The sequence below is a fragment of the Tetrao urogallus genome (genome assembly GCF_951394365.1).
Source record: "Tetrao urogallus genome assembly, chromosome: 13".
NCBI lineage: Eukaryota > Metazoa > Chordata > Aves > Galliformes > Phasianidae > Tetrao > Tetrao urogallus.
In genome coordinates this window covers 14238051-14253201 of record NC_136826.1, presented here as the reverse complement: position 1 = coordinate 14253201, position 15151 = coordinate 14238051, and the positions used below count along the sequence as shown (strand labels likewise).

General features: G+C 46.0%; 1 protein-coding gene across 2 annotated transcripts in view; it reads right to left on the bottom strand.

Annotated features, from left to right (window-relative positions):
* Nucleotides 1–14435, bottom strand: part of FGF13 (fibroblast growth factor 13) — a gene marked incomplete at both ends in the record, with an annotated part of 212833 nt that extends 198398 nt beyond the window's left edge. For both annotated transcript variants that reach the window (XM_079542031.1, XM_079542033.1), the window contains one exon: nt 14387–14435. In XM_079542031.1, coding sequence (XP_079398157.1) covers nt 14387–14435 — 49 coding nt within the window. The remainder of the gene's footprint in view (nt 1–14386) is intronic.
* Nucleotides 14436–15151: the final 716 nt, after the last annotated feature.

The window sequence follows — 15151 nt, the reverse complement described above, 5'->3', positions numbered from 1 at the left end:
AGCAAAACCTGAGCTCAATAAGTCACTGACTGATCATCTCCCCTAGAAACTAACTCAGCTTTCATACAAAGCACACACAGCTATAGGTCTTTGCGAGAAACTGTTCAAAAATGCAGTCAGCAGCTAATTCAGCCAAGCAGATATGCCTCATGGAAACAAAGGACGTAAGACTTCAAGTTAACCCAAACTGCATCTGCCATTTTAACATCTCATACAGGCTTAGGCTGCTGCACTTCAAACTAGACAAGCCATCAAGCATGAGGCAACCAAAGCATGCACACAGCTGGACACTAAGAGCTGGAAAGACAGAGCTGTCTGTTTATTTGTTCTTCATGATCTGCTATTCTACTAGTCAGATTATCTCTAATTGGTTATACCAGTCCAACCAGGAAAACAGTGAACTACAGCTGGGATGGCAGGAGGTGGCAGTGGGCTGAAGAATGCCTATAGGGTCCCACAGAAATGGCTGTCTGTCCTTTCCCTGTATAGATGTGTATGGAAGGAGCCCAGGCTGTGGAAGCTGTGTGCCTGAAGTTACGCCTGCGAAAATGCCTTCAGGCACCCAACCTGCACACATGCATCATTTATTTTTTTTTGCATGAGTGAGTCGTTTCAACACCTCTGGTGTTTGCCAAAGAATCGAAGCATTAAAAATTAAAACAAACTGACTACTCTCATCCCCCAGCAAAACAGCACAGACACGTGTTGCCACTCAGCTCTGTGGTTACAGGTGCCAACAATCCTCCATTGGTCTTAGAAGCAAAGACTAGCAATCCAAAGAGACGTATCAAAACTAGAACGACCGGAAGTTTAAGAAAACGGCATTCAAGCGCCTCCAGCCTCACATGAAAAATTCCTTACAGTGGTCAATAGGTGCCACATCCCTCCAAATTTGCAGTTTTCTACATGGAAAATTGTTGCTCGCTGGAAACGTGAGGTACCACTGGTGCATCAGCATTTCAGAGTAAGCCTCATTCAAAGATTTACTTCTCTGTGCTGAAAATCTTGGAGATTTTTAGAACCATGGATGGATTAATAACATTGACCAAGGTTGAGGAAGGACTAAAATAGCTCTTTTTTCTAAAGCCAATGGCAAAAATCAAGCCGATTAAAATCATGATCTGAGTCAGTTTTAGCCTATTGTTAGTACCTCAGGCAAAATACAGCAAGAGCAGAATTGCAGTTGGTTTCCAATTTAGCTGTCAGGACAAAGAGGGAGGGGGCTGGAAGAGATGGAGGAAGGCATTAATAGCAGCAGAAGCAAAGACAAGAGAGCTTGGTCTGCACCCTGGGCACAGGATTTTCATCAATTTCACATCTATCTGAAGGCAAGCCTTGCCCAGAGCAAGAATAAAACCAGGAGGCAAGTGGAAAAATGTGAAAAGAAGCAAAGAAAATAAAGTTGCATGGACACATCCAATAAATAGCGCATTGCATAGAGTGCTACAGAGAGCTTTTGCTTGGAAAGCGAGTCCTCAGAGAGGGCATGCTGCAAACAACAGCGCCAAACCAAGTGGAAACATCTCAGTGGGTTGTTTGGTGCCCACCAAGGCCAACCTGAGCATCTTTATGTCACCTGTGATACCAAGTTGCACCAAGTGCCTTCATCCAGGACAACAAAAATGAAGTCAATGTGACAACAGCAATACCTGCAAGGTATCTGCAAGCTGAAAGAGAGCAATGTGATAACCACATCAACACCAAGAAATTAATTTTGCCCAAAGCGGTGCACTTATTTTACAAGTTGTCTTGCAACTAGAGCAGCGTGGCAGTGCCATCAACAGCACAGATACATCGGCCGTGGGGTGCCAGCCAGGCCAGACCACCAGGTAACAGCCAAAAATCACATGGCACCATGCTGTTCTGAACACCCTGACAAGAACACTCCACATCTAAAAAACCCCAAACAGACACCAAGAGCAGGAAAAAAGAAAAAAAGAAAAAAAAATATCCCGACAGGACAGAAGCTAAAAATAAGATTTGGCAGTGCTGCTTTTTATCAGCTCTTTCTCCAGGCCTGGCAGGAAAACGCTCGCAGCCAGCAATCATTCTGAATTCAGGAACACAGGCAACTCAACTCATCAATTCCCAATAGTTTGCATGCAACTTGAGCAAAAGCGTTATTTTCCTGGGAAGGAAGAGCAAGGTTGGGAAGTAATTATAACGCTAAAAATACGATGGAGTGACGAACTGGAAGGCTGGTCCTCACCAGAGGCCAATTTTCCTGCCTCTCCTCCTGGCAATATGCCCGTCCCCATTTTGCTTTCCTCTCCAGTGCTTTTGGCTGATCAGAAGAAGGTCCTAATGATTTATGAGGCCCTTCCAAGAGCACCCAAAGGATTTACGAGTTTGTCATTCCTTCTCAACTTGTGGATAGCACCTCACAGAAGCAGAAAAACTGGAGTTTAAAAAAAAAACTAAAAAAAAACTTAAAAAAAAAAAAAAAAAGATCTATTTCCAGAGGTATCCAAGGTATAGGAAAGAATTAGCAAACCATATCAGCCACTCAAAGAGGTGGGCAACCGTCAGTCTTTGCAGTTTGAGATACCCTTCACACATACCCTGAAACTCTTTCAGATGATGGAGAGAGAATCAAAGCAAGACCCAATTCCTGCAGGACAGGCTGCAAAGAGACCAACCTGAGTGAAGCAAAGAGGCATTGAGCACCACTGCACCCAGCAAACAGCCCATCAGTACAGAAGGTGGGAACTTAGCTACCACCACACCACCTCAAAAAAGCACTCCGTAACATTTCAGTCTTCTACTTTAAAGTCTGTCCCACACCTTTCTCATTTGCCTGCACGTCCTGATCAATTAGTTTACGTCAAAGCCTTGTTACACGCACGGAGTTTTAATTGATTTACTCAAGTCAGTGAGCAAGGAATAATTACATCTCGGAAAATAATGCTGGGCAGAGTAGGGCAGCCTGCTTCGATGCTGTGAGACTTAAAAGTTCAAAACAAAGGCAGATCTGGTTTCATCCCACACTTTAATTGTAAGCTTTCAACTGCGTGGTGCTCTGAGACGCTGCATTAGCTGGGTCTAATCAGCAGCCAACCCACTGATGTGTCATATCAGGGCAGCCAGGGTATTAAGCCTACAAGCACAGTCACGTTTCAGAGAAAGATACTGTTTATCTGGTAATAAACTTATACTAATCAAAGAAGCATTAGCTTCAATTTATAAAGCATGAGCCATTCTCTCTCTGTGGTAAAACAGAGAGACATCCGTAGCAATACTGTAAATCTGAACGCCAATTAGAAAATGCACATGGGACCAACAGATCCATAACTCATGGAGGTATTAGATGGAGGGTCAAAATTTGACACCACCATCTATTAAAGACTCCATTCCCACCATAGATATCAAGGTGTTAACCACCTTTCAAGACCTTTGAGTCAAACCTTATGCTTCCAACGAAGGTAAAACACAATTAAGAAAAAGGTAAACGTGCAGAGAATGAAGGAGACTTATTGGTTTTTGGTGCCATAATTCCCAAAGCCCAATCTACCATTACACAATGGAGCTAACGGAGATGCAAAGAAGCAGCAGCTCTGCCTGAGGCCATCCAGGATCACACCTTGCAAGATTTCTTGCCATACTCTGTCTACACATCTCCCAGACCACCTTTGAAGGTACAAACTAAACACAGGTTTCTGCTACCTTTTATTCACCATTTTCTGCTGAGATCAAGTCTCAGGAGCAAGACTTACTTGTCTTACATACTTCACTCTCTATTAAGATCATGGGAACCATCACAGTACTTTATCCTACACACAAATTCCACACCGCAGCATCAAGCCTCTTAACAAAACATACAGTTTGTTCTAGCTCTCTTCAGAGTTATTTTAAAGCACAACATCAATTCAACACAATAGCACTACGCTTTCTGAAGAAAAAAAAAAGAAAAAAGAAAGACTCCACATTTGAAATATTCATCCTTCATTCAGCACCACAGCGGTCAGCACCATGAAATGCTGAGCATGTCACGCTCCTACCAAGGATATTACTCAGCAAGACATTACTGAGCAGCACAAATTGCATTTCAATCTAACCTGACAGGACACTGCTGGATCAAGTGCTGTTCTTCATAAGGTGTCACCCAAATAAACAGAGATCAGCTCTCCAGCTCTCACCTGCAGAGCTCATACACATGCCCTATGCATAGCGAAAGTGCAGATATCATCAGTCAATAGAGATCGTAGCAAAGAGGCCACAGGGCTTTAAGAAAAGATGCATAAAAGAACAGGATAAATATTTTGTTCTGAGGGTAATAATTTGCTGAGGAACTGACAGATGCAATTTTAATCATTTTACAAAAGAGAAGTAATGCAGTGTAATCTCCTCCCAGGGATGGAGGCTCCACCTTGACGAGCAGCTTGCTCACACAGCTATCAATGAGTGGGATGGAAGTGTGCTAAGCCTTTTGTCACTCCTTCCATCTCTCTCATGCAGTCTCTTGCTCCTTCTGAAATACATTTAACATAAGAATTGGTGATAGTGGGAATGAGACATGACAGGAAATACGATGCTCGCTAATATAGGGCCCAAACCTGAGCGCTAAGTGGTTTCAGGTAAATGAAAAGTAGAGCTGCTCAGCACCTTACATGACAGGGTGACAGTAGGTTTGGTTTTTTCCAGGTGTTTTAGGCTGTTAAACGTGCGTGCCTGGTATGAAAACACAGCCTGGTGTTATTGCTCAGAGTTCCAGAGACAGCACTCTCCTCCAGGATTCCTTTCCTTCAGTAATACTACAGAAGATAACCCTGTTTATGTCATTACAAAACACAAATGCCAAAGTTCTTTTTCAAGTTGCTTTTATCAGTGAAGTCAAGATTTGGCAGCCAAATCCCAAGCAATCACATCTGTTGATCAAGTCTACTAGGAGAATGCTGCAAATTCAATGGAGACGTGTGCACTGGATACACACTGCCTATAACAACACACCAGTGAATGTACTCAATCCTCTGTGACTGAGCTCCCTATTACAGAATGCAAGGAACACTTCCAGATTTTGTTTCTGTGAGCCTCAGGTCTGGCTGGGACTGATGAAACATTCCAGCTTCCATACGTCAGCACTGGGCTCAACCTGGTGCAGGTCCAGGTGAGATTTACTGATTTTTTTTAAATGGTAAATGGAGAGCCAACCTCTCAACCATAGAAGGAATGTGATTTGAAGACTTCACTTAAACAAGAAGCTTCATGGTTGGATATTTGATGATACACACAAGGCACAAGCTTTAAGCACCACAAAGGTAATTCCCCTTTAGCACACTGAAAAGGTGAAAAATCACACTAGATGACATTGGGTTCTTTTGGATCCACAAGCTTTGACTGAGTGGATCACTACACACAACATAGCTGGCTCTCTCTTTGTTTTTAAAATAACTATTGCTTTGATTTTTTGAAAGTTTGAGTTTTAAATCTGTAAAGCCAGTTCTATCAGTAAGGACCAGGAGCCCAGCCTCTCCTTGCCACTTTCCAGTTTAGATGCTCTAACAATCTGCAAAACACCCCTCTGATAAAAATGAGGCAACCAACCAAGTTAACCCTACATACAAAGGTAATTATCTGCTCAATATGCACAGCTGCTTCAGTAGGGCAAATGGTTTTACTACCAGTGATAACAAAGACTTTTTGCCCTTTTATGAAAAGCCCTGGAACTGCAACATATTCATAAGGCACTTTTCCTCCTTGTTCCTCTCTACCTCCATCTCTGCGTCACTGCTGACCTCATCTCCCCCCTGACCCCAGCTTCACCTTCCTATTGCTCATGCCCTGCCAAAGCTACTTCCATCGCTTCTTTTATGGTCTTCACAAATCCATACCCACAAATACATAGCCGGGCTATTATTACAGTCCTGGAAACAGTGATAAATTATGCCCATAATATCCCCTCTTCCATTACGTTTTCCAGCTTCCTCACTCTCCCCAGAGCCTTTTATAAGCTAATTTTCTGACATTCAATGTTTCGCAGGATTTGCTTTCTCCTGCCACTCCATCACACTTTGCGTTCTCATCCCTGTCTCCTATTCTTCCTGCAAATCTCAAAGCAATTGTAAGTTCATCCTTCACCCTACAATGTGCACTGAAATAAAAACAATATTCCTCCAATCCAAAAGGCACCTATACAAAATCTCCACGCCTCGCTTTTCATCTTCCTGCTATCCTCTGCACCGCTGACTTACAAGAGAAATTGAATCAAGTGTTATATTCTAAAATCTATTCCTTACATTGACCAGAAAGAAATCAATTCAGGACTTCTGCTCCAGTCCCAGCTCAGACTGGAGGGCCTCTCGGTCTCAAGGTGGAACACAGACCAACACTGAGCTCAGATCCTTTTCCTCAAAATACTTCCAGACTGCCTCATTTCACTGAGCAGCTTCAAAGAAGTTTTATTTCGTCTGAGGAAACAAATAGAAATGTTTAAACTCCAAAAGTTGCATTGAGACAAAAAGGACAATTTTCACATCTTGGCATAATTCTGCTTTCCTCTACACTCACTGCTGCCATGTAATTTAAGTGTCCTAAACAGGAATATCTCTCTGCACTATGAGAAGAAAGTACAATTTTACATTCCTCCCATATTCTACATTGTTCTCTCCTTCCTGCTTGTATGAGTTCTTGCACGAGCATCCACAAAGCTTTACTCCTCTCCACCTCCTACTACTTGGATACCCTGTGTGAAAAGGCTTTTATTTTAGCCAGCTTGTTACTCCAAATGCAACAGAAACCATCTGAGAGAGATTCCTGCCTGAGACACTTAAAAACAAACCTGGAAAGCTGGTCTATTCACCGTTACTTTGCACGAAACCCCCTCCAGCCAAGGAAAGAGAAGGATGCAGCTTCCCAGTGACCAATTACCACAAGCCTGGAAGTACAACAGGCTGAATAACAAACATACCTAACCATTAAAATGCCAAAAACAGACTAATGCTTTATTGCCCTCCCCAGACAGGAGGGATGGGTTATGCCTCGTCCATGAAATCTGAGCTTCTGGGACTGGCTTACGTCTTCCTGCTGCTGTAGCCTTCCTGTTAGGTGAACAAGAGATTTGCTATTTAATTCCCTTGGACTTATTTCACTTATTAATCCCCTCTCACTGACTTCCAAAAGTCTTTTTTTTTTTTTTTTTTTTTTCCCCAAGAAGCAAACAGAGGTCATAGGAAAAATGGAAAAGAGCAGCAGCAAAGCAAAGTCCCTCTAGTTCTCCTTGGCCGATCACTTGAAAACAGCTAGCTATTTTTGGCAGGCTCTGAACATTCAGTCACCGGTACGCAAGATGAGAAGTGAACGTAAGTAGAGCACGTGGCAATGAAACCTGCACTGACTGTGCATCACAGGGTGGCAAAGCCTTTTCTCCTGCTTAAGATCAGAAGTGCTGCTTCAACATCTGCAGCGGGGGGAGCACCTGCTCTGTGCCACGTTCTCAGGCTGTTACAAATGATGATCCCCATAAGACACACTGACAGCTGTAATTGCCACCAATACAACTCCCGAACACCACCGCAGCTTTATTTCACTGGGAAAGAGACTTTCACAGCTCAGGTATTCCAGCCCTGCACCCCGTAAACGTGGCGTTGGCTTGCAGCAGCAATTGGCTCCATCAGAGCTTCTCGTCTTCCTGCAGCACTCGGAGGAACAAAGCGTAAGTGACAGCAGTTTGGAGCACCGCGTGTAATTACAATTAAGAAATTTAACGTTCTCAAGGCAGGATTGGAGCACAGCTTGAGCAGATTGCAAGTGCAAGAGCAACATAAGAAAGGCACACATCTACCAAACAGAAAAGACAGTTGTACGGAAATTTCTAGCTGGCACAGAATCCAAAGAAAAAACATTTCCTGCGTAAGCAAGTTGACAGCACGCTGACAACATGGGGAAGTCCAAACTGAACAGAATACGCCCATGATTTCAAAGCACTGTGACTGAGAAAAGAGCAGGATGGAGAGCACCCACAGCTGCTCTCTGCTGTCCCTCTCCTCATTTCCTTTCTGACCCTCTCTCCATTATATCTTTCTTCTTTTATGCAGAAGATGCCCTGCACTTTTTCCTTTCACTTAGTGGAAGTCAGAAATACTTTCAAAACGTCACCTCCAGTGTAAGAGGAAAAACTCTGAAGATTCAATATACAAAATTAACAGAAAAATGGAAGGAAAAAGAAGAAAAAAAAAATCAATGCTTGTTACCTACTGACCACCTACATTTGCAAAAACAGGATATAGTTGTCAGGGAAATCACTTAGAACACCTGAACTGTAATTAAACCAGGTGTATGATTAATATCCAGATGAACCTTGTGGAGCTGCAGGGTTCCCAGCAACCACGACCCGAGGAGCTGAAGTCCCAGGTGACAAGGCTGACATGACATGACAGGAAGGGTCCTCATTGTTGCTCACCATCCAACTCCGCTTTAATTGGCAACAAGTTGCATTAACTGTCCAAGTCTTTTGCCTGTGACAGGCATTGGTAAGCCTTCTCCCTTGTCTTATCATCTCAGCCCATAAGCTTTTCTATCTCCCTTGCTCCCCATCCAGCAGAGGTAGGAGGGAGCCCACCCAGCCAAGGTCACTCCACCACACAGTCACCCCTCTGGCACAGTGTTCTGAGGAGCTGGAAGGTTAGAAAGATAATCCCATGGATGCTGTCCCTACTGCTGATGTAAGTCAGCATCTCCTCCGCCAGCCTTGGTAGTTACAGCTTACACAAACGTGGAGACAGTTCAACAGTGCCACTGAATATTCCCTGTGTTGGTGTCTACAGACGATGTATGGAAATGAAACAGTCGCTTTACAAAAGCCAGCAAATGCTCACAGACTGCTGCATCAGAAGAGCATTACATGGTGCACAAGTTTAATCTGGTCCCACTAAAGCAAACCAAATTTGTCCTAAAGCAGTCAACAACTTAAAGCACACGTATCAGAAACACCAAGTACAGGTTAAACACTTCATTCTTAAAGCAACTGACAAAGTTATGCCAAGCCTCAGCTGAAAATCACCCAGAGATTACTTGGGCCACGGAGCAATCTCTATAAATACACCTTCATTTTAGCAGCAGCCACAACGGCCACATCAAAGCTAATGAACCACCACTGGTTTGAATTTAGCTGATCTTGAGCAGCGCGTGCACGATGCATCGCAGACCGGTGCTCTTTCAGGAGCATCTCCCCTTCCCACTTCAGTTCAGTCCCTCTGCTCCCTCCCACCTCAGGAGGATGCTCTAATTATTCAGACAACGCAAGCAGCGTTCAGCCAGCCCTTCCCTCCTTTAGCACCGACCTTGCCTCACACACCGCCCTCACAAAACTAATTAAGAGAAGAGCAGTCTCACTTTACACTCCTCTGTGAGAAGAACTGAATGGTTACCTGCCTGAGGGTGCAATTCAAATTATTTTCAGCTTCATTTCTCTCAGCAAAACAATACAAATATTGAGCATGAAACCAAACAACAGTGAAGTCCTTCATGTGTGTCACCACCAGAAATAAAGAGAACAGGAAAAAAAAAAAGTAACCAACAGACTCCTTTCATTATTTCACTTTGGTCTTTTTAACATAAATATTTCCATGAAAGCTTGACCAAGATGAATGTTTGGGAGCAGCGGGGCAGATTTGAACAATACCTGGGGCACACAGACTCTAGAGCCAGGCTCAGCTAAAAGGAGAAGCTTCAGTCCCACCAAACAGATATGGAATTGCTGAATCCCTAAATATATCCACAGCCAAACTGTACACATCACACGCACCTCTAATCTCACGGCAATCAACGGAGCAATTCCTCTCCCAATATACCTTAACCCACACAGATCCTGGTCTGAAAATACTTGGCTGTGGGTTCTTTAGGATGAGAAAGTCTTCCTCCCAGATTTACAGATGCTTTGTTTGCACAGAAGATTTTATGACAGCTTCTGCTTGCTGCCTTCAGGGAGAGACTGAGGAATAAGATTTGCCACATCTTTGCTCCTGAGGAAGCAGCTCATACCTCATACCATACCAGCTTTGGAGCCATCTCCTTCCCTCAGTACACCATAGCAATAACACACAATGAGGAACAGAAGAAGAAAATTAACACTAATTTGACCCAAGGCTGCACTACAGCACTGGATTCCCAAAGTGTAGGGGTGGGACCAATGCCTTGCAGGAAATCACAGTAAAAACGGCGCAAATATATTTAAAGTCTCCAGCATCCTGTGGGTGGCTACAGACCAGAGAAGCCAGAAATCTGAGCCATACATATCTGTATGCATCTGCTGTTGAAGCAGCTATCCACCTCGTGCAGCCCTCCGTAACGCCCCGAGGGGCTCCACATCACCCAGCCCTCACCTGCCTGGGAGTTCTGCCTTTGAAGATTGATTTTAGTGGATTTTATATCCACTAAGAAGCAACTGTTATTAAATCATCCTCTAGAAGCCCCCCAAAAAGATGACTATCTATTACTACTACCTCTAGGACCAGATGAGCAGTGTGCCATGGAGCAGCAGATGTATGAGAACTGACAACATCACAAACCCCAAGGTTTGTGCCTGAAAGCATTGCCTTACTGTGGATTTCTTCAACTAGCACTGAAATCAGTTAGAAAGCATTGGCAGGAACATGCTGGCTCTCTCATCTCAAAAGCAGTGTCCATTTTCTAATTGCTGGTATTTTACCAACAGATGTCAGGGAACACCGTCTGGGGATTTAGAGGGAAGGACGATACCTTTTACAGAGAGTTACTGTAGTTTGGGGAACCAAAACCAGTTAAAGATAATGAGTCATAACAGGAGGTAGTTACTGTAAATATTCCAGGCATGGGCACATTAACAACCACCCACTAATCAGAGGCAATGCCACAGGCAGACAGAGAACTCCCACTGGTGTCACTGGGAATTTTGAATGGATCAGGACCTCAGCCAAGAGCTGAGTATCTATTGTAACCCACGGTGTTAATATCCAGAATGGGGTGGGTCGCGCTGCAGATTTTGGCTGTCGCTTCCCAGTGGGCGATGGAGGCATCTATTCAAAGGGGATCTGCAATCTCAGACTTCAGACAGGAGACACAGATTTCTTCATGATGGGAAGCAAAGAAAAAACCATTGAGTTCAACTCCTCATTCCTCAGCATCGCTAAATGCTTGCAGCACAAACACAAGTTCTGATGCAGAGGGCAAACCCAAAGAGACTCCAGTTTCATACATCAGACTGTGGCTGGTGAAGGGCTGTCAGTTTTTTGGGGTTGGTAGTTGTGGCTTGGGATGCAAAAGCACTGGTACCCAAACTTTTGATAAAGCCTCCCACCAGAGCTCCTAGCACACCAACACTGTGTTCCCTTCCCCCTTCCTGCACTGCTCTGCACTTGCTGCTAATTTTGATTCCGTGGCCTCAGACCAAGATGTGGTCAGCTTACACATTGCCTCCGTGCTGCTCTTCTTCAGCCCCTCTCAAGTAAGTTGCTTTCCCATGATTCAGTACCATAGAAATATAACTGTTGAGATCAGCTTCTTTATTTTTGTCAGCTTTTCTACAGACCTTTCAATCATAAGCTGCATTATACTACGTTCTCATAAAGCCAGGAAAAGCAGTAATAGATATGTCAAAATCCTGACTTCTATTTTTCCTGCCAGGTGATTTCTTTAAGTGCTTTGTTTTCTCCTGTCACTAAATTAGAACAGTACCTCTATTTCCAAAGCCTTCACCCTCACTGTCACTATTTCAATAGGCTCTTCTCACATTAGAGCTATCAGCTTGGAAAATACTCCTCCCATTCTGCTTTTTGGAGAAGAAAATATAGTCTGTATTTTGTCACTGCTTCTGGCTGAGGTTATCAGGCTTCTGGGCAGAGCCACCCAACTTCCTCACAGTGACAGTGAAGTGACTGGAAGGGACCTGCCCGTGTCTGCCCTGCTGGGGGAAGATGATAGCACATAATCCAATTGGCAAAAAGAAAACCAAATGCAGATGAATCCATTCCTCAGATTTAGTTTTAGATCCTCTCCGCCATCCCTTGGCTTTTCTTGGAGGAGCCACACAAATTGCAGAACAACCTCTGGAAAGAGTTTGGCTGCAACGCTGGGCAGCACGAGCTCTTTACAGCCCAGATCTAAAGCCCAAAGAGGACTGCAGCATCTTGGCTCACTTGCCAGTGCCTTACATCCTCCTGCTGCCCTGTGCTTCTTATCTAAACAAGAGGTTAACAGAACTGCACTCAAAACGGGTCACATTGATACATTCCCAAACAGAACACTGAGGACACTGGATGTGCCTTTCTCATAGTGTAAGCAAAGGTTTCTGGGGGGAGATTTGGGGATAGATCCCCATTTGGCCCCAGGGCATCTTCACACAGCAGCTCCACAGCTCAGGAGGAACTTGCATGGAAAGGTGGGCATCTCGGACTGCAGAACGCCAATCCATAGGCTGCATGGAGTCTGGGAGAGCTAACTCTTCAACATCCACAGGCAGCTATGAAAGCTGCCAAGTCCAGAGCAAATCAGCCCTTATGAGATTTTCCAGGCAGGACCCAGAATGTCTGAAGAGAAAACTGGCCGTCCCTCTTGGGTTTAAGAGAAAAATGCCACCAGAGCTATCCCTTTAAAAGCAGGTTGTGGTCCTTCTGTCACACTGCACAACCCCCTGAAGCCACCACGGGCTCTGTGTGATATAATTCCACTGAAAATATCCAGGGTGAGAAGTCACTACGTGCTCCACTGTGCTGTTTCCTACCAAAATTCACAGCCTCTCAGGGCTCCTCAACACAGACCCACAGGATCCATCAGGCTCCTCAACACAGACCCACCCAAAAGCAGGTGTTAGAAGATGCCACTAACACCTGGCAGAAAGCAGCTCCTTGTTTCAGGGCAGAGCGTGGCCATCTGAGTTGTGCAGATTGCACAGCCCCAGCCCAAAGCTCCTCCTCAAGGGAGGAAGGCCCACACTGCTCTCACTAGCAAAGCTCAATGCCTATTGTGCAAACCCAGCCCTGTGTTCACAGCAGGTATTAAGATCACCTTGCAAGATGGGATTCCTCCTGTGCTATCTCAAGCCAGTCTCTATTGCATGGTGACAGAGAAAGTTTTTCTTGCTGCCTCCAAAGGAGCACATCCATCTCCTGCAAGCAGTATCAGCACCAACAGTTTCCCTGAGCGTTCTCAGCATACACACCTCCCATCACCACAGGAATCGCAGCCCTGCGTGTCTTACTGCCTCAGCAGCAGCAAATACAACTGCCTGTACATTTGGAAACACACACGTCAAAGGGCTGCACACAAACAATTTCAAACCCAAAGATTTCAGCACGACTCGTGATCGACAGAATAGGAGACTAAGTTAAAGAGTAAGTTTTCATGCAAGTATGGCAAATCCTTTGTGTGCTGGGCTGTAACAGCTCTAAGCATGTAAAATAAATCCCCAGAAATGCAGGAATCTTTTATTTTTTGTTACGTGATAAATTATTTAAAGGGCGTTTTGGTGAATAAGGCCAATATATTAAAAAAAAAAAAAAAAAAAAAAAAAGCTACTCAACATCAAAGAAAGTAATTTAAAGACATTTGGAAAATGGAAGATTTTCACAATGCATCTGAATGGTGGGCTTTGCTATTTTTATGCAATAAAATAAGGAAAACTCTGGTGAAAATAGCAAGGGTCTCAGCAAGATGTAGCTGAAGGAGAAAGATAGGGTTAAAAAAAGTATATAAAACGAGAGGCGTTCAGCACCAACTTCCAGGATCAAGAAACTCAGAAGTTTGTCGTTTGTTTTTAAAAGATGAAATAAATAAGAAGAACTAAAAGGATAGATCGTTTGGGTTTGGCCGCCCAGACTGCAAGAAAGTAAATGACGGCAGAGCGTTCCCTTTTATAAAGCAAAGAAGTGAGGAACTGCCGTTTTCCCTCACGCTAAGAGCGTGCCCTTCGGCCGGCTGTCCCAGCAGCAGCAGCCACACCGCCACTCGCGTCCATCCCAACACACGGGGAAAGAACTGCTCCCGGGATGCCCGCCCCGCACACACGCACTGCCCCAAAGCTCACTCCCACGGCCCTGAGCGCTGCAGCGCGGGCAGAGCCACCTGTGTGTGCCCCCCCGGAACGGGGCACCCCGCTAAAGGAAAAGGGGTCCGCATGCAGCCCATGCCCCCCCGTCTCCATGGCGATCTCCCAGCGCGGTTTGCGGGGAGGAATAGGGAGGGGGGGGACACGCACTTTCGTGCCGCATTGAGCCGGGCCGCCCCCCCTCCCCCCCTTCCCACTCAGCGCCCCGCACCGCGCCCTCATCCATGCCACGAGCGAGGGAGGGGGGGGTGGGGGTACCCCAAAGTACGGACTTGGGACCGGAGCGATGCCCCCCTCCCAGCGGTAAGGTCGGGCTGTCCGCGGTCGGGCCGGGGAACATGCTGGGGAGCGGAGCGGCTGCGCCTGCCTTACCCTTGGAAGCATCTTTCTCTTCTTTGGGCTTGATCACCTTCCCGCTCATAGACCCCAGCTTGGGTGGGAAAATCCCCAGGAGCTTCGCGGATTCCGGCTGGACCCAGAGAAACCTCGGGCGGGGGGCAGCGTGCGTGCAGGAGAAGGAGGGGGGGGAAGTGGGGGGAGAATCCTCTGTACGCCGAAAAGGCAGAAATCACACGGACGGAAAGGGAGGTGGAGAAAGAGAGAGCGAGAGGAGGGGGAAAAAAAAATGACAATAATAATAGGAAGAGAGGAGGCGGCGAGCTGCCCGCTCCCCGGCGCGGTGCCGCCGCGGTGCTGCGGGAGCGGAGCGGGCGCTGAGCGGGGGGCTCCGGCAGCCGCAGCACCGAGCCCCTGCGCCGCTCGCCGTGCTGGAGACAAAAGCGATTTTCCCTGTATGTGTCTGCCTGGCCCCGGCCCCCTCCTCCCCCCGCCTCTCTCCGGCTCTGCCTCTCCTCCCCAGGGCCAGGGAAGCGCAGCCGGTCCTGGGAGTGCCACCGATCAGCGAAAGGGGGTGTGTGTGTGTGCGTGCGTGTGTGAGAGCAGGGGGGAGGGGGGGGAAGCGCCTGGGTGGTTTGCTTGGGTGTGTTGGATTTTTGGTTGGGTTTTGTTTTTTTGCTCGCAACCTCCCCTAACAATAATGGGATGGAGCAGCAGAGCTGCAGCCGCGGATGGGAGGAGGAGGACGCGAGAGTTCGGCACTGCAGAAGAGGCGGCAGGTTTACAGCAAAGAGCCGGAGC